The following is a 21086-nucleotide window of genomic DNA, read 5'->3' as shown; positions in this document are numbered from 1 at the left end:
TAAGCCTATATTCCTTCAGGTTTAAATATTGTCTTGTGTTCAGTTGAAATGGGTCAGCAGTTCGTTCACCTGAGCCACTCAGAGTAGGAGTGCTGATCTAGGATCTGTTTGGCCTTTTAGATCATAATGAATATGATTATATGGACAGGGGGGACCTGATCCTAGATAAGCACTCCTACCCTAAGACAAAGCTAACTAAGATCTACTTTAAATGTATTCAAACATAGTAGTTGTACAAGTAGTACTGTTAATTCGGAATATAATTCCACTTTGCACATATCATATTTTACAGGTACAACCAGTAAAGTGTCAGAGGAGTTGATAATGAGAGTTTAAAGAGAAGATTCCTTTAATGGGTCCAAGAATGCAAGAGGAATAGACACTGTCCTGCAGTATGGATGTATATAAAAAGGTAGGCTAAATTCCAATGTGCAAATACATCTAATTTGGCTGCACAGCTTACAATTAGCAGGGAGAGGGAAGAGGCAGAAAGCGAGAGAGTGAGAGATAGGCAGCTTTTGTGTTCAGAGGAAAGCATCTGGGCTCTCAGGTGTCCAGACCCCAATATTCACCATTACTACAGAACACTCTCTCCCCCTCTCTCACACCTCCACTCTGCCTCTCCCTCTCCCACACATTCACTCCCTCTCCTTCTCCTGCCTCTCTCCCACACATTCTCTCTCTATTTCAATATACAGTGCATTCGGAAATTATTCAGACCTCTGCCCTTTTCCCACATTTTGTTACTTTACAGCCTGATTCTAAAATAGATTAAAGAAAATCTACACACCATAATGACAAAGCAAAAACAGGGTTTTGGAAATGTTTAAAAAAGTGTTAAAAATAAAAAACTGAAATACCTTATTTACATAAGAATTCAGATCCTTTGCTATGAGAATGGAAATTGAGCTCAGATACATCCTGTTTCCATTGATCATCATTGAGATGTTTCTACAACCTGATTGGAGTCCACCTGTGGTAAATTCAATTGATTAGACATGATTTGGAAAGGCACACACCTGTCTATATAAGGTCCCATAGTTGACAGTGCATGTCAGAGCAAAAACTAAGCCACGAGGTGGAAGGAATTGTCCGTAGAGCTCAGAGACAGGATTGTGTAGATGAACAGATCCGGGAAAGGGTACAAAAACATTTCTTCAGCATTGAAGATCCCCAAGAACACAGTGGCCTCCATTATTCTTAAATGGAAGAAGCCTTCATCATTCTTAAATGGTGTCCTTCCTTCCTGAAGGACAACCATCTCTGCAGCACTCCACCAATCAGGCCTTTATGGTAGTGTGGCCAGACGGAAGTCACTCCTCAGTAAAAAGCACATGGCAGCCCGCATGGAGTTTGCCAAAAGGCACCTAAAGGACTCTCAGACCATGAGAAACAAGATTTTCTGGTCAGATGAAACCAAGATTGAACTGTTTGGCCTGAATGCCAAGCGTCACATCTGGAGGAAACCTGCGACCATCCCTACAGTGAAGCATGGTGGTGGCAGAATCATGCTGTGGGGATGTTTTTTAGTGGCAGGGACTGGGAGACGAGTCAGGATTGAGGAAAAGATAAACGGAGCAAAGTACAGAGAGACCCTTTATGAAAACCTGCTCCAGTGTTCAGAACCTCAGACTGGGGCAAAAGTTCAACTTCCAACAGGACAACGACCCTAAGCACACAGCCAAGACAACGCAGGAGTGTCTTCAGGACAAGTCTCTGAATGTCCTTGAGTGGCCCAGCCAGAGCTTGGACTTGAACCCGATCGAACATCTCTGGAGAGACCTGAAAATAGCTGTGCAGCGACGCTCCCGATCCAACCTGACAGAGCATGAGAGGATCTGCAGAGAAGAATGGAAAAAATTCCCCAAATACAGTTGTGCCAAGCTTGTAGCGTCATACACAAGAATACTCTAGGCTGTTATTGCTGCCAAAGGTGCTTCAACAAAGTACTGAGTGTAGGATCTGAATACTTATGTAAATGTGATATTTCATTATTTTTTAAATAAATTTGCTACATTTTCGAAAAACCAGCTTTTGCTTTGTCATTATGGGGCATTGTTCCACACCTTCTTTCTCTCTCTTCTCTTCTCTCTCTCGGCCAGTGGGGAATACCATCACGGCTGGTCCATGTGAACAGACATAAGGCAGGCATGACAGCCAGATCACAGCTTCAATCCAAGCAAAACATCCAAGAGTCTGAGGAGAAAATCTAGACTTGGACTGTACTCTATCATTGTGCAATGGAGCTCAGGGGCATAAACTAGGCCTATCTGAGCAAATGACGCAAATCAAATAAACAATAATTGCAAAATAACATCAAATTGTTATCAGGCTGACTAGATGACCTCATCCTAGCGTACCATCCTCCCTCCTAGGATCCCTCCCTGTAACGTCTACAGTGCCTCATTTTGTTAAATCATTCAATGTTAATGTCGTACAGAACAGAGGGATCTATATTCATGTGTTTGCCCTGCTTGTATGAGACCACTTTACTGCACAATGTTGAAAAGACCCTTCATTGGCAAAGGAGTAAGAGTTTGAAATACACAATGAAGAAGTGAAGAGGAATAGCTATCAACAGTTAGTGCAGTCTAGGCCTGTGTACACACTCCTTCCAAAAAAAAAAAGAACATTGAAAGCTGATTTGACCTGAACAAAGGGACGTCTTGTATCCTCCATCTTCCTTATGTTATCGTCCGACAAAATATGTCTAAATGTCTGAGTCAGTTCTTGAATAAACAACCCATTTATTCCATTCATTTTCATCAATGCATGCCTTAATCCACTTTATAAATCCACCTCCTAATTCAACTTCTTCCTGTATTGTTTCGGTCCTCCTTATTTCATGATTTATGTAACATTGTGTTTAACCTCTCAACCTTAGCAGAGAAAAGCATTATTTCATCCTGAAGTCATTGTACAGACAGCAGATGAGTGAAGATGCTGGTTCGTTTAGCTTGGAAAGATGACACCCTGAGAATGAAGCTTTTTGTTGCTGTCAGTTCTAGTGCTAAGCTGAGACTGGCAACAGAGATCTACACATCCACTAAACTGGACAGAGATCTACATATCCACTAAACTGGACAGAGATCTACACATCCACTAAACTGGACAGAGATCTACACATCCACTAAACTGGACAGAGATCTACACATCCACTAAACTGGACAGAGATCTACACATCCACTAAACTGGACAGAGATCTACACATCCACTAAACTGGACAGAGATCTACACATCCACTAAACTGGACAGAGATCTACACATCCACTAAACTGGACAGAGATCTACACATCCACTAAACTGGACAGAGATCTACACATCCACTAAACTGGACAGAGATCTACACATCCACTAAACTGGACAGAGATCTACACATCCACTAAACTGGACAGAGATCTACATATCCACTAAACTGGACAGAGATCTACATATCCACTAAATTGGACAGTGATCTACATATCCACTAAACTGGACAGTGATCTACATATCCACTAAACTGGACAGAGATCTACATATCCACTAAACTGGACAGAGATCTACATATCCACTAAACTGGACAGTGATCTACATATCCACTAAACTGGACAGATCTACACATCCACTAAACTGGACAGAGATCTACACATCCACTAAACTGGACAGAGATCTACATATCCACTAAACTGGACAGAGATCTACATATCCACTAAACTGGACAGAGATCTACACATCCACTAAACTGGACAGAGATCTACATATCCACTAAACTGGACAGAGATCTACATATCCACTAAACTGGACAGAGATCTACACATCCAGTAAACTGGACAGAGATCTACATATCCAGTAAACTGGACAGAGATCTACATATCCACTAAACTGGACAGAGATCTACATATCCACTAAACTGGACAGAGATCTACATATCCACTAAACTGGACAGAGATCTACATATCCAGTAAACTGGACAGAGATCTACATATCCAGTAAACTGGACAGAGATCTACATATCCAGTAAACTGGACAGAGATCTACATATCCACTAAACTGGACAGAGATCTACATATCCACTAAACTGGACAGAGATCTACATATCCACTAAACTGAACAGAGATCTACACATCCATGTAGGAACACGCACACAGAGAAATTAGCTTCTACTATCATCAGATTCAGAAATGCTTTTATCTGATAAGGGATTAAATTGTGGGATCATTTACAGTTGAATTCGGAAGTTAACATACACCTTAGCCAAATACATTTAAACTCAGTTTTTCACAATTCCTGACATTTAATCCCTTTTAAAAATCCCTGCCTTAGGTCAATTAGGATCACCACTTTATTTTAAGAATGTGAAATGTAAGAATAATAGTAGAGAGAATGATTTATTTCAGCTTTTAGTTCTTTCATCACATTCCCAGTGGGTCAGAAGTTACCATACACTCAATTAGTATTTGGTAGCATTGCCTTTTAAATTGTTTAACTTTGGTCAAACGTTTTGGTTAGCCTTCCACAAGCTTCCCACAATAACTTGGGTGAATTTTGGCCCATTACTCCTGACAGAGCTGGTGTAACTGAGTCAGGTTCTTAGGCCTCCTTGCTTTTTCAGTTCTGCCCACAATTTTTCTATGGGATTGAGGTCAGGGCTTTGTGATAGCCACTCCAATACCTTGACTTTGAAGTCCTTAAGCCATTTTGCCACAACTTTGGAAGTATGCTTGGGGTCATTGTCCATTTGGAAGACCCATTTGCAACCAAGCTTTAACTTCCTGACTGATGTCTTGAGATGTTGCTTCAATATATCTACATAATTTTCCATCCTCACGATGCCATCTATTTTGTTAAGTGCACCAGTCCCCCCTGCAGCAAATCACCCCCACAACATGATGCTGCCACCCCCGTGCTTCACAGTTGGGATGGTGTTCTTCGGCTTGCAAGCCTCCCCCTTTTTCCTCCAAAAATAACGGTGGTCATTATGGCCAAACAGTCCAATTTTTGTTTCATCAGACCAGAGGACATTTCTACAAAAAGTACGATCTTTGTCCCCATGTGCAGCTGCAAACTGTAGTCTGGCTTTTTTATGGTAGATTTGGAGCAGTGGCTTCTTCATTGCTCAGGTTATGTCGATATAGGACTCGTTTTACTGTGGATATAGATCCATTTGTACCCGTTTCCTCCAGCATCTTCACAAGGTCCTTTGCTGTTGTTCTGGGATTGATTTGCACTTTTCGCACCAAAGTACGTTAATCTCTAGGAGACAGAATGTATCTTTTTCCTGAGCGGTATGACGGCTGCGTCGTCCCATGGTGTTTATACTTGCGTACTGTTGTTTGTATAGATGAACGTGGTATCTTCAGCGTTTCGAAATTGCTCCCAAGGATGAACCAGACTTGTGGAGGTCTACAATTTTTTTCTTGGATGATTTGTTTTGATTTTCCCATGATGTCAAGCAAAGAGGCACTGAATTTGAAGGTAGGCCTTGAAATACATCCACAGGAACACCTCCAATTGACTCAAATGGTGTCAATTAGCCTATCAGAAGCTTCTAAAGCCATGACATTCTGGAATTTTCCAAGTTGTTTAAAGGCACAGTCAATTTAGTGTATGTAAACTTCTGATCCACTGGAATTGTGATACAGTGACTAAAACGTGAAATAATCTGTCTGTAAACAATAGTTGGAAAAATTACCTGTGTCATGCACAAAGCAGATGTCCTAACAGACTTGCCAAAACTATAGTTTTTAACAAGACGCGTTTTAATGACTCCAACCTAAGTGTATGTAAACTTCCGACTTCCACTGTAACTATCAGATTGTTCTTCTACATCATGGCCAGCGAGCTCCATCCCAGATCAGTGATGAGTTCCAGTAATCGACTAATGGATCATATTCATCATTCTGGAATGGCCATATCCATCCACAGTACCAAGATAACATCAGAATGGTTTATTGGGGGGAAATCTGCAAAAGTAAATCACACTGAAAGTAGGACATTTAGTAGCAATGAACAAGACAAACTCATATAGCTAATCCCATCAACAAATGTATACAGCAAATCCAATAAACAAGCTCAAATAGCTAATCCCATAAACAAAATCATATAGCTAATCCCATCAACAAACTCCAATTGCTAATCCCATGAACTCAAAATGCAACACTACTTTAGGTGGGACAATATTGCATTTAAGAGGGAATAAAACAAAACCCTAAGCAAAAGCAGTGACATTGATACATTGTGGGAGGCAACAAGTATGCCAAGGGAGACTAAATAAAAGTGGGCTCAATTGTTTGAAATGTGAATGTTTGTCATACTCCTATATTTTAAGGCATCTTTAATGTAATTCTCTACAAAAATCGTAATATGGTACAAATTAGATGAGTTAAGATAAGAACTGTTTATGAAGAGGATGACACAGACAAGAGGATTTTTATTTATTTAATTGAACCTTTAGTTAACTACGCACTAGGATAATAATAATAAACCATCTGCAATCTGAATGGCATTATACGATCCCCCTGGAAACCACACTGACCTCACCCTCTTCAGTTAATAAGTGACAGGCAGAATCCACTCCCATTTATATCACCATTATGAAGTGAGACAAATGTCGGACAAGTGGAATATGATGACCGCAAATGTCACTCACAACTTAAGATATCGACAACCTTATTTCAGATGCCCATTGTTTAAAATAAATGTCTCATTAATCTTTTACACAATTGATGGTTGTCGTCCTCAGGACTGTACAGGATTAGTGCCTGTCATGTGGCTTTACACAGCATGAATGAAAATAACAAATTAACTTCAATTTTAAAAAACGACTGGTTCTTTTCAATCATAGTTATTGGAATTTAACTCATGTAGAGCTTTTACAAAATTAATTTGTCCTAAAGTGCATTACAGCAAACAGGGCCTAAACCCCCATAAGAGATTTAGATTATTAATGCTACTCAACAATATGACTATGTAACTACAACTGTCGAAGTTACACCAATTGAATGAAACTCAAATAAACCCTCAAGCTTTTCTAAACCAACAAAACAAGTAATCTGAATGAAGGCATATCTTTGCTGTTGCAGCTCATTGCTGCCTTACTCACACAGCATTATGTAATCCCAGCAGAGATGCTGCTGCTCCTCTCAGGAGCAAGACGAGCTAAATGCATGCATTCAGCTGGGGCCACTGCCTGTCTGCTCCGACTCCGATTGAGAATGCTCAAAGTCCAAAACTTTAACTGTGTGTGATGGTATAACTGGGCTAGGAGTTATTCCAGACCACGTGAATTGAGCCTGGAAAAACTTGAGCCCTAGGTAGGTAGCCCATACTGATTCCTGATCAGAGTAAACACCTGGCCCTAGTGATGGTATAAGGGCTCTATGGTATTTGTCCCCATGTGAAGTTGCAATCCGTAGTCTGGCTTTTTTATGGAGGTTACGGAGCTGAGCGGCCTTTCAGGTTATGTCGATATAGGACTCATTTTACTGTGGATATAGATACTTTCGTACCTGTGTCCTCCAACATCTTCACAAGGTCCTTTGCTGTTGTTCTGGCATTGATTTGCACTTTTCACACCAAAGTACATTCATCTCTAGGAGACAGAACGCGTCTCCTTCCTGAGAGGTATTGTAAACGCTCGTCGTAGGTGGAAGAAGAGGAGGACCAATGCGCAGCGTGGTAAGTGTCCATATTGTTTTAATACGAATACTGAACACTGAACAAAAACAATAAAACGGCTAAACGAACAGTCCTGAACGGTGAAGCAAAACACTGAACAGAAAATATAAATCACCCACAACTAAAAGGTGAAAACAGGCTGCCTAAGTATGGTTCTCAATCAGGGACAACGATTGACAGCTGCCTCTGATTGAGAACCATACCAGGCCAAACACAGAAATACCAAATCATAGAAAAAAGAATATAGACTGCCCACCCAACTCACGCCCTGACCATACTAAAACAAAGACATCACAAAGGAACTAAGGTCAGAACGTGACAGTACCCCTCCCCCAAAGGTGCGGACTCTGGCCGCAAAACCTGAACCTATAGGGGAAGGTCTGGGTGGGCGTCTGTGCGCGGTGGCGGCTCTGGCGCGGAACGTGGACCCCACTCCACCATAGTCTTTGTCCGCTTCTTTTCCCGCCTCAGTAGCACCTTTAGAGCGGCGACCCTCGCCGCCGACCTCGGACTGGGGACCCTAGCAGTGGGCCTCGAATGGACAGGAGATTCCGGCAGCTCCTGACAGGCGGGCGGCTCCGGCAGCTCCTGACTGGCGGGCGGCTCCGGCAGCTCCTGACTGGCGGGAGGCTCCGGCAGCTCCTGACTGGCGGGAGGCTCCGGCAGCTCCTGACTGGCGGGCGACTCCGGCAGCTCAGGACAGAAGGGCGACTCCGGCAGCTCAGGACAGACGGGCGACTCCGGCAGCTCAGGACAGACGGGCGACTCCGGCAGCTCAGGACAGACGGGCGACTCCGGCAGCTCAGGACAGACGGGCGACTCTGGCAGCTCAGGACAGATGGGCTCGGGCTTCCTTGACCGCCGTGCCAACTCTATTTTCCAGGATATCCCTCCTCGCACTGTTCCAGAGAATCCCAGGCGGGCTCCGGCACTCTCCCTGGGTCGACCGACCACCTTTCTATCTCGTCCCATGTTGTCACCTCCTCCAGATAGCGCTGCTCCTTACCACACTGCTTGGTCCTTTGGTGGTGGGTGATTCTGTAACGCTCGTCGTAGGTGGAAGAAGAGGAGGACCAATGCACAGCGTGGTAAGTGTCCATATTGTTTTAATATGAATACTGAACAAAAACAACAAAATGACAAAACGAATACTGAACAATGAACAATAAAATTAAACTGTCAAAACGAACAGTCCTGAACGGTGAAGCAAAACACAGAACAGAAAATATAATCACCCACAACTCAAGGGTGAAAACAGGCTGCGTAAGTATGGTTCTCAATCAGTGTTCATGATTGACAGCTGCCTCTGATTGAGAACCATACCAGGCCAAACACAGAAATACCAAATCATAGAAAAAAGAACATAGACTGCCCACCCAACTCACGCCCTGACCATACTAAAACAAAGACATCACAAAGGAACTAAGGTCAGAACGTGACAGGTATGACGGCTGCGTGGTCCCATGGTGTTTATGCTTGCGTGCTATTGTTTGTACAGATGAACGTGCTATCTTCAGGTGTTTGGAAATTGCTCCCAAGGATGAACCAGACTTGTGGAGGTCTACAATTTTTTTTCTGAGGTCTTGGCTGAATTTTTTAGATTTTCCCATGATGTCAAGCAAAGAGGCCCTGAGTTTGAAGGTAGGCCTTGAAATACATCCACAGGTACACCTCCAATTGATTCAAATTATGTCAATTAGCCTATCAGAAGCTTCTAAAGCCATGACATTATTTTCTGGAATTTTCCAAGCTGTTTAAAGGCAGAGAGCATGAGGTAGTCACCTCATACAAGTATTTGGAAGTATGGCAAGACGGTACACTGTCCGTCTCTCAACACATATCAAAGCTGCAAGCTAAAGTTAAATCTATACTTGGTTTCCTCTATCGTAATCGCTCCTCTTTCACCCCAGCTGCCAAACTTACCCTGATTCAGATGACCATCCTACCCATGCTAGATTACGGAGATGTAATTTATAGATCGGCAGGTAAGGGTGCTCTCGAGCGGCTAGATGTTCTTTACCATTCGTCCATCAGATTTTCCACCAATGCTCCTTATAGGACACATCACATTACTGCACTCTATACTCTTCTGTAAACTGGTCATCTATGTATACCCGTCGCAAGACCCACTGGTTGACGCTTGTTTATAAAACCTTCTTAGGCCTCACTCCCCCCTATCTGAGATATCTTCTGCAGCCTTCATCCTCCACATACAACACCCGTTCTGCCAGTCACATTCTGGTCCTCAAAGCACACACATCCCTGGGTCGCTCGTCTTTTCAGTCCGCTGCAGCTAGCGACTGGAACGAGCTGCAACAAACACTCAAACTGGACAGTTTTATCTCAATCTCTTCATTCAAAGACTCAATCATGAACACTCTTACTGACAGTTGTGTCTGCTTTGCGTGATATATTGTTGTCTCTACCTTTTCCCCCTGTGTGCTGTTGTCTGTGCCCAATAATGTTTGCATCCTGTTTTATGCTACTACCATGTTGTGCTGCTGCCATTTTGTGTTGCTACCATGCTGTGTTGTTGCTGCCATGCTATGTTGTTGTCTTAGGTCTCTCTTGTCGTGATGTGTGTTTTGTCCTATATTTGTATTTATTTGTATTTTTATCCCAGCCTCTGTCCCCGCAGGAAGCCTTTTGCCTTTTGGTAGGTCGTCATTGTAAGTAAGAATTTCTTATTAACTGACTTGCCTAGTTAAATAAAGGTTAAATAAAAATGTAAAAACTGGTGCACCAGCATTTTCCAGCCCTAACGCCAGGTTTGTCAATTTACAGGGGTGTGGAAATATTTGAGGCGTGTCCTTAAAAACATGATCCAAAGTGCTATTTTCAGGCAGCGCTTGTAGGGATATTTAAGAACAACCAAAAGCTGGTTTTAGCGGTAACATAGTTGGTTATGGCATGAATTTTGACAGTGGAAACAGCCTATTCAGCCGTAACGCACACTGCCCATATGCGCATGGAACAATATGTGATATGGGGCCTGTATATTTCGTATTTATAAACATAAAACACTCATGCTTCTTCCCCATTTCATTTTATTTGATTAAAAACCAAGCATAGTCTCCCCTACTCTCAATTAAGTCTGTTTTCTTTTTGTCCTGCCCAATGTAATCAAGTAGGCTAGTCAAGACCGTCAATAAAGGGTTTGGCTCCTGAGACCACTTGGAAATAAATCTTAATCACCAAAGCATTATTAAAATATCAAGTTTGAGAGGATTAAAACAGTGAGCTGACATTCCATTTTTATCTACTCTATGTATTGTAGGCAGGCCTACATTATTTTAGCAATGCTTGTAACATCTGCTTCCAACTCACACCCTCAATCATGTAGATCCACTGAACGCAGCTCACTCTCCAGATCCCAATCACCTGAATTCTAATCACCTGTTCACACACCTGTATGTCATTATCACACACTATTTAGTTCAGTTCTTTGCACCTCATCACTGTGAGGTATTGTTTGTTTTGTGACACATTGCTTTCAGAGTGCTGGGTTTCCTGTGAATTACTCCTCCCATGTATGATGGTTTTTGCCTGCCACACTAACGACACCTTTTGCCTGCCTGTACTTTAGCCTATCAGATTTCCTGTTCTCTACCTATTGCCTGATCTCCCAGACTACATTACTAGCCTTTTCCCTGCCTGTACTTTAGCCTATCAGATTTCCTGTTCTCTACCTATTGCCTGATCTCCCGGACTACGTTACTAGCCTTTTCCCTGCCTGTACTGTTACCCCTGTGTATGACCTTCTGCCTGCCCCTGTGGTCCTTTGCAAATAAACAGCTGCTGCACCCTGCGCTTGAAACCAGCTCTCTGTCTCCCCTGGTGTTCATTACAATGTGTTGGAGATGCTTAAAACCCCATACATGTGTTCATGCCACCATGAAAGGAAAGATGAGAACCTCGGTGAATATCGGTGAACCTTGTATTTAGAAGTTATTTTCCTGTAACAGTTGTACATATTTTTTAAAACCAAGCACCCCGTAGGCTACCCTTACCCTAGGCCTACTATACCGAAGGCTGGTTCAACAGCAATGCATGTATCTTTTTTTATGCTGATAATTTTGTCATTACATTTTACATGTGTTTCTTGTTGTTGAAAAAACAAACAGCTTGTTTTTTGTTTCATATGATTAAAACCAAACTTATTAGAATCTTTCACTGTTCTGGTTTTATGGTGAGAATGTCTGTGGCACGCATGCAATGCAACTTCTAGAGAAGTGTGAATGCGATCTGTAAGATGGTTCCAATTTGTATAGAAAACATATTTGGGAGCAGTATAACGGTGAGTGGACATTCTCCCTTTCTATTGGATCTTTGTTCAGCAACTGTGAAAAGTTTGGATGTCTGTAAAACATATTTAATTGTATATGCCCACAGGAAGAAATTATGGTACCTGTAAGTGTATTTAGACAGCCTATTTAAAATACGTTTTTTTTGTTAAGAATTTGATTAAAATGATTTGATCTCTTTTTAGGCCTTATCAATAATGAATGAAATCTTGCTTATTGACATAGTTTGGCATGTCCATGCTCATCCATATTGTAATTTACAGTAGCGCTAGCCCCTATATCAGTGTGAATGCTATTGAAGACATGTTCAAATTAACATATTCAGCAAAGATAGTCTACATGGTTTTATTTTGTTTCTGTAAGCCATTTAACAAACTATAAAGGACTAACATTGGAAATGGAGTTGATTCCAAGGCAATACATAAAAGACCGTAAAGGAACCATATATTTAGCCATGAAGCACTTTCTGATTGGCCAGTGAGGGGGCCAAGCCTCGACACACCCACAACTTGTTCATTCGTCAAAGCTCAGCCCTTTCGTGCTGCCAGCAACTAGGCCGATAATTCTGATTGTGAAAATAGCTAAAAATATTTCTGACACTTCCCGAATCTATAGCGCTACTGCCAGAGCTTAAATTTACCATTGCGTTAGGTTTGTTAAAATATAGCCCTATATCACCTATTTCCTGTCAGATAAATTAATTACCAACTTTAATGAATTCTAACTCCACAGGGCACCATCTCTCTGCTCACAACAGACAGCAGACGGCTTCATCCCATTTCGACAGCATGGGAAGCAGCAGCAGCTCCATATGGGTCTTCTGTAGATGGCTCTAATTTCCCCTGATCCTATGCATTAGATTCCCTCCCTCTCTATTCCATATCCCTGATTAGGGCTCAGTGGCAGATCCTTAAGCACAGCTGTTTTCCAGATGCTATCAGACTGCCTTGTATAATACAATTCATTATGAATACGGAATGGGGCTCGTATAGATCCTGCAGCAGAGACAGAGACAGAGACATATTATGCAGTGCAAGTGAACGATCAATAATGCACCTTTTACATTTACATTTAAGTCATTTAGCAGACGCTCTTATCCAGAGCGACTTACAAATTGGTGCGTTCACCTTATGACATCCAGTGGAACTGCCACTTTACAATAGTGTAGTCCTAAACCTCAAGCAGCACACCTCATATTACGATACTATATGATAATATTGAATGTACTTCATTGAAACACAGCCTGCCCTATTGTATGTTTCTATATCTCACCCTCTCTCCGAAGGTTAGGGGTAAACAAAAGCAAATAAAATATCACATACACCAATCCACATACTCTCAATATATGCTGTCACCAGACCACCAAAATGTATCTGTTATAATCTGCTATGAAATCATAAACATGTGCTGTTGCTGGTGTCTCACAGAGTCATTGTCTAGAGACTGTTTCGGTAGTAGGTGACATCCACATTGCTCTTATGAAATCCACAGAGTATCTCAAATGAGGACAATATGTTAATTTGGCCACTATGACTCACATGCAAAAGTGATGAGGGAATTATTTGTATCTATTGTTCATGCTTTGAAAGTGTTGACAGTTCTACAGCAAAGTGCTATGAAGTTAAAGATTTTCCAAATGGACCATGGTTATAAATAACAATTATCGGTATAATAAAAATGGAAATGGACAGTATATATATACAGTGCCTTCAGGAAGTATTCACACACCTTGCCTTTTTCTACATTAGAAAGTGGGATAAAAATACATTTTTTTGTCACCGATCTAGACAAAATACTCTAATGTCAAAGTGGAAGGAAAATTAGAACATTTGTAAAACATTTAAGAAAAATAAAACATATCTTGATTACATAAGTATTCAATCCCCTGAGTCAATATGTGTTAGAATCACCTTTGGCAGCTATTACAGCTGGGTGTCTTTCGGGGTAAATCTCAAAGCGTTTTACACACCTGGATTGTACAATATTTCCACATTATTTTTTAAAAGATTCTTCAAGCTCTGTCAGTTGTTGATCATTGCTAGACAGCCATTGGCAATCTTTCCATCATTTCCCAAGCTGATTTAAGTCAAAGCTGACACTAGGCCCAGGAACATTAAATGTCATCTTGGTAAGCAACCCCAGTGTGTATTTGGCCTAGTGTTCTAGGTTTGGTATTTTATTAGGATCCCCATTAGCTGTTGCGAAAGCAGAAGCTACTCTTCCTGGGGTCCACACAAAACATGAAATATGACATAATACAGAACATGTATAGACAAGAACAGCTCTAAATCAATTTTAAAAAGGCACACGTAGCCTACATGTCAATGCATACACACAAACTATCTAGGTCAAATATGGGAGAGGCATTGTGAGGTGTTGCTTTATCTGTTTTTTTTAACCAGGTTTGCTGTTCATTTGAGCAACATGAGATGGAAGGGAGTTTCATGCAATAATGGCTCTATATAATCCTGTACACTTTCTTGAAATTGTTCTAGATTTGGGGACTGTGAAAAGACCTCTAGTGGCATGTCTGGTGGGTGTGTGTGTCAGAGCTGTGTGTAAGTTGACTATGCAAAGAAATTGGGATTTTCAACACATTCATTTTTTTATAAAAAGAAGTGATGCAGTCAGTCTCCCCTCACCTCTTAGCCAAGAAAGACTGCCATGCATAGTATTCATATAAGCCCTCTAATTACAATGAAGAGCTAGATGTGCCGCTCTGTTCTGGGCCAGCTGCAGCTTAACTAGGTCTTTCCTTGCAGCACTCGACCACACAACTGGACAATAATCAAGATAAGACAAAACTAGAGCCTCCAGGACTTGCTTTGTGGAGTGTGGTGTCAAATAAGCAGAGCATCTCTTTATTACGGACAGACCTCTCTCTATCTTTAAAACCATTGAATCTATATGTTTTGACCATGACAATTTACAATCTATGATAACATGAAGTAATTTAGTCTCCTCAACTTGTTCAACAGCAACACCATTCATTACCAGATTCATATGAGGTCTAGAATTTAGGGAATGATTTGTACCAAATACAATGCTCTTAGTTTTAGTTTATTACTGGCCACCCATTCCAAAACAGACTGCTACTCTTTGTTAAGGGTTTCAGTGACTTCATTAGCTGTGGTTGCTGATGTGTATATGGTTGAATCATTAGCATACATGGACACACATGCTTTGTTTAATGCCAATGGCAGGTCATTGGTAAAAATAGAAAAGAGTAGTGGGCCTAGAGAGCTGCCCTGCGGTACACCACACTTTACATGTTTGACATTAGAGAAGCTTCCATTAAAGAAAACCCCTAACGTTCTATTAGATAGATAGCCTGAATCCACAATATGGCAGAGGTTGAAAAGCCAGGTTAAAGACTGCACAGAAAAATCATTGATCTTGGCTTCATAATACAGTTTATTCTTCTTTTTGTTGAGTTTAATCACATAATTTCTCAATTTGCAGTAAGTCAACCAGTCAGATCAAATGAATTATCTAAGTGAGTCTCAGAAATTGATCATGTTATCTGATGTTAGTAAGTTTGATTGCGTGAACCTTATTTTTAAGGCTACATATATTAATATGGGCTACCCTTTCCTGGGTAGCTTATCAGAGATAGACATAACATGGAAAAGAGAAAACATAGCAAGAAAAAAATATACATTCAGAAGTCCATTAATCAGTTGGTGTGTGTGTGTGCTGCGGGCTTGAAGCTAAAAACCCATATGCTTGGCTCTCTCATCCCTTCCAGGCTGGGATAAGTTATTTCCTGTCCAGAACCTTGTCCTTGAACTTCAGGAACTTGACCACTATCGCCCTGGGCCTGTCACCTGGGCCGGTGGTGGGTTTTCCAGTTCTGAGGGCGCGCTCCATCACAATCTTCCTGTGATCCATCTTCAGTTTCTCCGAGATCATTTCCCTCACTTTATCCTCAGACTCCATCCAGGTCTCATGTGGAAACTCTGCAATTCCGTCCACAACCATGTTTTTTCGCCTTGATTGTCCCTCGAGATGATCAGATTTCTCTGTCATTGTTATCATGGATTCACATACAGAACTAAGGTCCTCTCTCAATGACTTGCAGATTGCTGTCATCTTGTCGTCCTCCTGTTTAAACTCACCGAGCTGACCCAGTGAGAACTGCAAACTGTTCTTCAGGTTAGCTTAAAATATCCTTCACCTGTGATAGACAGACAACACTGTCCTCAACGGTACTCCCACCGGCTTTGGTATTTGTCATGTTAGCAATGTAGGCTACTCTGTTACCCTTCGCAGTTCCATACAACAACAAACAGCAGGGGTCTAGACAGCCACAAGCCCGGGACAATCCGCGGTCCCAGTTACAAAGGCTAACCGGTTCGCAGGCTGCGTACGAGCCCTGAAGAAAACCCTGCTAGCTTGATAGGCTGCTAGCTAGCAGCTAGGCTAGCTGCTATGCAAAACACACTCCTAAGACCCGGCCTTGGTTGGCAGGATCACGGTACAGATAGTAGCAGTCCCAGAAACTGATGCCAAGCGCATCGCGGGATCCAAACTCAAAAAGGTAGCTAGCAACTAAAAAACTTTTCAATAAACTTTCAAAACTTTCCAAAACAACAAACTGAGCTCTTCCTCATCCTGCTGAAAGGTGCATTTGGTTATTGTCTCAGTGTCTGTTGGAAAGCAGACAGAACCAAGTTTTCCTCTAGGATTTTGCCTGTACATAGCTCTTTTCCATTTCTTTTTATCCCCAAAAACACCCTAGTCCTCGCAAATGACAATAACACCCATAACATGATGCAACCACCACTATGCTTGAAAATTTGAAGAGTGGTACTTCCTGATGTGTTGGATTTGCCTCAAACATAACTATTTGTAATCAGGACATAAAGTGAATTTCTTTGCCATATTTTTACTTTAGTGCCTTATTGCAAACAGGATGCAAGTTTTGGAATATTGTTATTCTGTACAGGCTTCATTCTTTTCACTCTGTCACCAGAGGCCTAATGGTGAAATCCCAGACCAGTTTCCTTCCTCTCCGGCAACGGAGATAGGAAGGATGCCTGTGTCTTTGTAGTGACTGGGTGTATCGATACACCATCCAAAGTGTAATTAATAACTTCCCCATGTTCAAAGGGATAGTCAATGTCTGCTTTAAAAAAAATAATCTACCAATAGGTGCCCTTCTTTGTGAGGCATTGGAAAACCTCCCTGGTCATTGTGGTTAAATCTGTGTTTGAAATTCACTGCTCGACTGAGGGACCTTACAGATCATTGTATGTTTGGTGTACAGAGACGAGGTAGATATAAAAATATTTTTAAACACTATTATTGCACACAGAGTGAGTCCATGCAACTTATGTGACTTGTTTAGCACACGTTTACTCCTGAACTGATTTAGGCTTGCCATAACAAAGGGCTTGAATACTTATTCACTCTCTTCTCATTTTTAATTAATTTGTACAAATGTCTAAAATCATAATTCCACGTTGACATTATGGGGTAATACATTTTAAATTCCCACTAACACAATAACATCTGGAAAAAGTCAAGGGGTGTGAATACTTTCTGAAGACACTGTATAAACATTACATACAGTTGAAGTCGGAAGTTGACATACACTTAGGTTGGAGTCATTAAAACTTGTTACTCAACCACTCCACAAATTTCTTGTTATAGTTTTGGCAAGTCGGTTAGGACATCTACTTTGTGCATGACACAAGTAATTTTTCCAGCAATTGTTTACAGTCAGATTATTTAATTTATAATTCACTGTATCACAACTCAAGTGGGTCAGAGGTGTACAAACGGGCGGCAGGATAGCCTAATGGTTAGTGTTGGACTAGTTCAAATCCCCGAGCTGACAAGGTACAAATCTGTCATTCTGCCCCTGAACAGGCAGTCAACCCACTGTTCCTAGGCCGTCATTGAAAATAAGAATGTGTTCTTAACTGACTTGCCTGGTAAAATAAAAATAAGTGTGGCTTTAAACAGCTTGGAAAATTCCAGAAAATAATGTAATGGCTTTAGAAGCTTCTGATAGACTAATTGACATCATTTGAGTCAATTTGATGTATTTCAAACTCAGTGTCTCTTTGCTTGATATCATGGGAAAATCAAAACAAATCAGTCAAGACAGAAAAAAATTGCAGACTTCCACAAGTCTGGTTCATCATTGGGGCCAATTTCCAAATGCCTGAAGGTATCACATGCATCTGTACAAGTAAGTATAAACACCATGGGACCACGCAGCATTCATACTGCTAAGGAAGGAGACACATTCTGTCCCCTAGAGATTAATGTACTTTGGTGCGAAAAGTGAAAATCGATCCAAGAACAACAGCAAAGGACCTTGTGAAGATGCTGGAGGAAACAGGTACAAAAGTATCTATATCAACAGTAACAGTAAAACGAGTCCAATATCGACATAACCTGAAATGCCACTGCTCCAAAACCGCCATAAAAAAGCCAGTTTATGGGGACAAAAAAAGCCCGTTTTTGGAGAAATGTCCTCTGGTCTGATGAAACAAAAATAGAACTGTTTGGCCATAATGACCATCGTTAAGTTTGAAGGAAAAAGGCGTGCAAGCCGAAGAACACCATCCCAACCGTGAAGCACGGGGGTGGCAACATGTTGTTGGGGTGCTTTGCTGCAGGAGGGACTGGTGCACTTAACAAAATAGATGGCATCAAGAGGATGGAAAATTATGTAGATATATTGAAGCAACATCTCAAGACATCAGTCATGAAGTTAAGCTTGGTCGCAAATGGGTCTTCCAAATGGACATTGACCCCAAGCATACTTCCAAAGTTGAGGCAAAATGGCTTAAGGACAACAAAGTAAAGTTATTGGAGTGGCCATCACAAGGCCCTGACCTCAATTCTATAGACAATTTGTGGGCAGAACTGAAAAGGCATGTGTGAGCAAGGAGGCCTACAAACCTGACTCAGTTACACTAGCTGTCAGGAGGAATGGGCCAAAATTCAACCAATGTATTGTGGGAAGCTTGTGGAAGGCTACCCGAAACATTTGACCAAAGTTAAACAATTTAAAGGTAATGCTACCAAATACTAATTGAGTGTATGTAAACTTCTGACCCATATTCTTAAAATAAAGTGGTGATCCTAACTGACCTAAAACAGAATTTTTACTAGGATTAAATGTCAGAAATTGTGAAAAACTGAGTTTAAATGTATTTGGCTAAGGTGTATGTAAACTTCCAACTTCAACTGTACCTTTAATAACTTTGACAACTATTTGCCAATCCTTTAGATGACAATTACATGCATTGCTAGATTGTTGCTGTAGAATAATAGTTTCATTTAGCCAAAGCATCAGGGGATAAGCAGGAAATTGTGGTAACCCACTGCACTCTCTTTCTCCGGTGTGTATGTGTATGTGTGTGTGAGAGAGGGAGGGAGAGTCCGTGTGTAGATTATGTTTCCATTGAAAACAGCAAAATAGAGGTAATGCATTAGATGCAATACCATTTACTATATCCTTCCATCACATGTTTACTAAGTAGCCCAATACATTTTTAGGACTATAGATTAGAACATAAAACACTAGCAGACAAACATGAGAACCCCGAGTACAGTACCCGTACAGAGATATGCTCACCGTCCCAATTCGGACTCCAACTCATAGTAGTCAGCCAGGGTCTCCTTCTTCGATCCATCTATCCAGTAGTCTGGAGCTGGGGATGCCCCTGCTCTGGACGAGGGTATAGTGACTTTACGCATCACCAGCTAGCCAGACGGATTCAAATATCTTGACAGCTCTTCTCCCCTGCTGCGATTCAATGCTTGACTCAGTTACAGTGGCGTGAAGAAAAGCGAGTTTGAAACCTTCCAAAACGAACCCGTATGGAAGAATATAAACATCAGTTACAATACTATTTGAAGGACTGGGTAACGTAGTGAATGAAATTGGTCCTAAATGGATATTATTCACAGCCACCAGCCCGCTTCGCTACCGTAATGCAAGTGTACTGGAAAGGCAAGTATACAGAGAGGAGTCTGCGTTTGAGGTTTCCACCGGGTCTTACTGTCGCCGGGTTAACTTCCAAAAACATTGTAGTTATCTTTACCTGAGGTCACAATAAAGTACGTAATGTGTGTTACCATAATCATTGTGGTGGTTTTTATGACACATAAATACCATTTGAACTATGTAATTATTTCCACAAAAATGTGTATATTGAGGGCCAAAAAATAAATAATTAAATACAGATTTTCCAGCCCTACAATAAACAGGAAATATTTGAATTGATCTTTTTAAGATAATTAATACTGACAAATAACATAAATGCAATTGATGCTCAGTAAATAACACGTATCTTTCAATTATAACACTTTCATATTTGTCAAAGATGCAAGACATCTGAGTAAGATGTAGGTACAGTGCCTTCAGAAAGTATTCATACACCTAGACTTATTCCATGTTACAGCCTGAATATAAAATAGATTAATACAAATAAAAACATCTCACCCATCTACACACAATACCCCATAATGACAAAGTGAAAACATGTTTTTGAAATGTTTGCACATTTATTGAAAATTAAATATATCTAATTTACATAAGTATTCACACCCAAGTCAATACATGTTAAAATCACCTACAACTGAGTATTTCTGGGTAAGTCTCTAAGAGCTTTGCACATCTGGTTTGTACAACATGTTCACATTATTCTTTTACAATTCTTCAATATGTCAAGTTGGTCAGAATCTGACAATTCTGTCAAGTTGGTTGTTGATCGTTGCTAGATAGTCATTTTCGAGTCTTGCCATAGATTTTCAAGCTGATTTAAGTCCAAACTGTAACTAGGCCACTCAGGAACATTTAATGTAGTCTTGGCAAGCAACTATTTCGCCTTGTGTTTTAGGTTATTGTCCTGCTGAAAGGTGAATTTGTCTGTCTTTTGGAAAGCAGACAGAACCACATTTTGCCTGTGCTTAGCTCCATTGTTTATTTTCACCCTAAATAAAACTCTGTAGTCCTTGCTGATAGCAAGCATACCCTACATGATGCAGCCACCACCACGCTTGAAAAAGTGGTAATCAGTGATGTGTTGGATTTGCCCCAAATAGAGGGCTTTTTATTCAAGGACAAAGTAGATTTCTTTGACATTTTTTTTTGCAGTTTTA

General features: G+C 41.0%; 1 protein-coding gene across 1 annotated transcript in view; it reads right to left on the bottom strand.

Moving 5' to 3' along the window:
- The window catches only part of LOC115105940 (calcium/calmodulin-dependent protein kinase type IV-like), a 31573-nt gene extending 11625 nt beyond the window's left edge, over positions 1-19948 (bottom strand). The window contains exon 1 of the mRNA XM_029628458.2: positions 19558-19948. Within this exon, the coding sequence (XP_029484318.1) occupies positions 19558-19679 (122 nt within the window). The 5' untranslated portion in view covers positions 19680-19948. The remainder of the gene's footprint in view (positions 1-19557) is intronic.
- Positions 19949-21086: the final 1138 nt, after the last annotated feature.

The sequence above is a fragment of the Oncorhynchus nerka genome, linkage group LG22 (genome assembly GCF_034236695.1).
Source record: "Oncorhynchus nerka isolate Pitt River linkage group LG22, Oner_Uvic_2.0, whole genome shotgun sequence".
In the NCBI taxonomy this organism is placed as follows: domain Eukaryota; kingdom Metazoa; phylum Chordata; class Actinopteri; order Salmoniformes; family Salmonidae; genus Oncorhynchus; species Oncorhynchus nerka.
The sequence above is the reverse complement of the archived record's forward strand: the minus strand, read 5'-3'. Positions and strand labels throughout refer to the sequence as shown.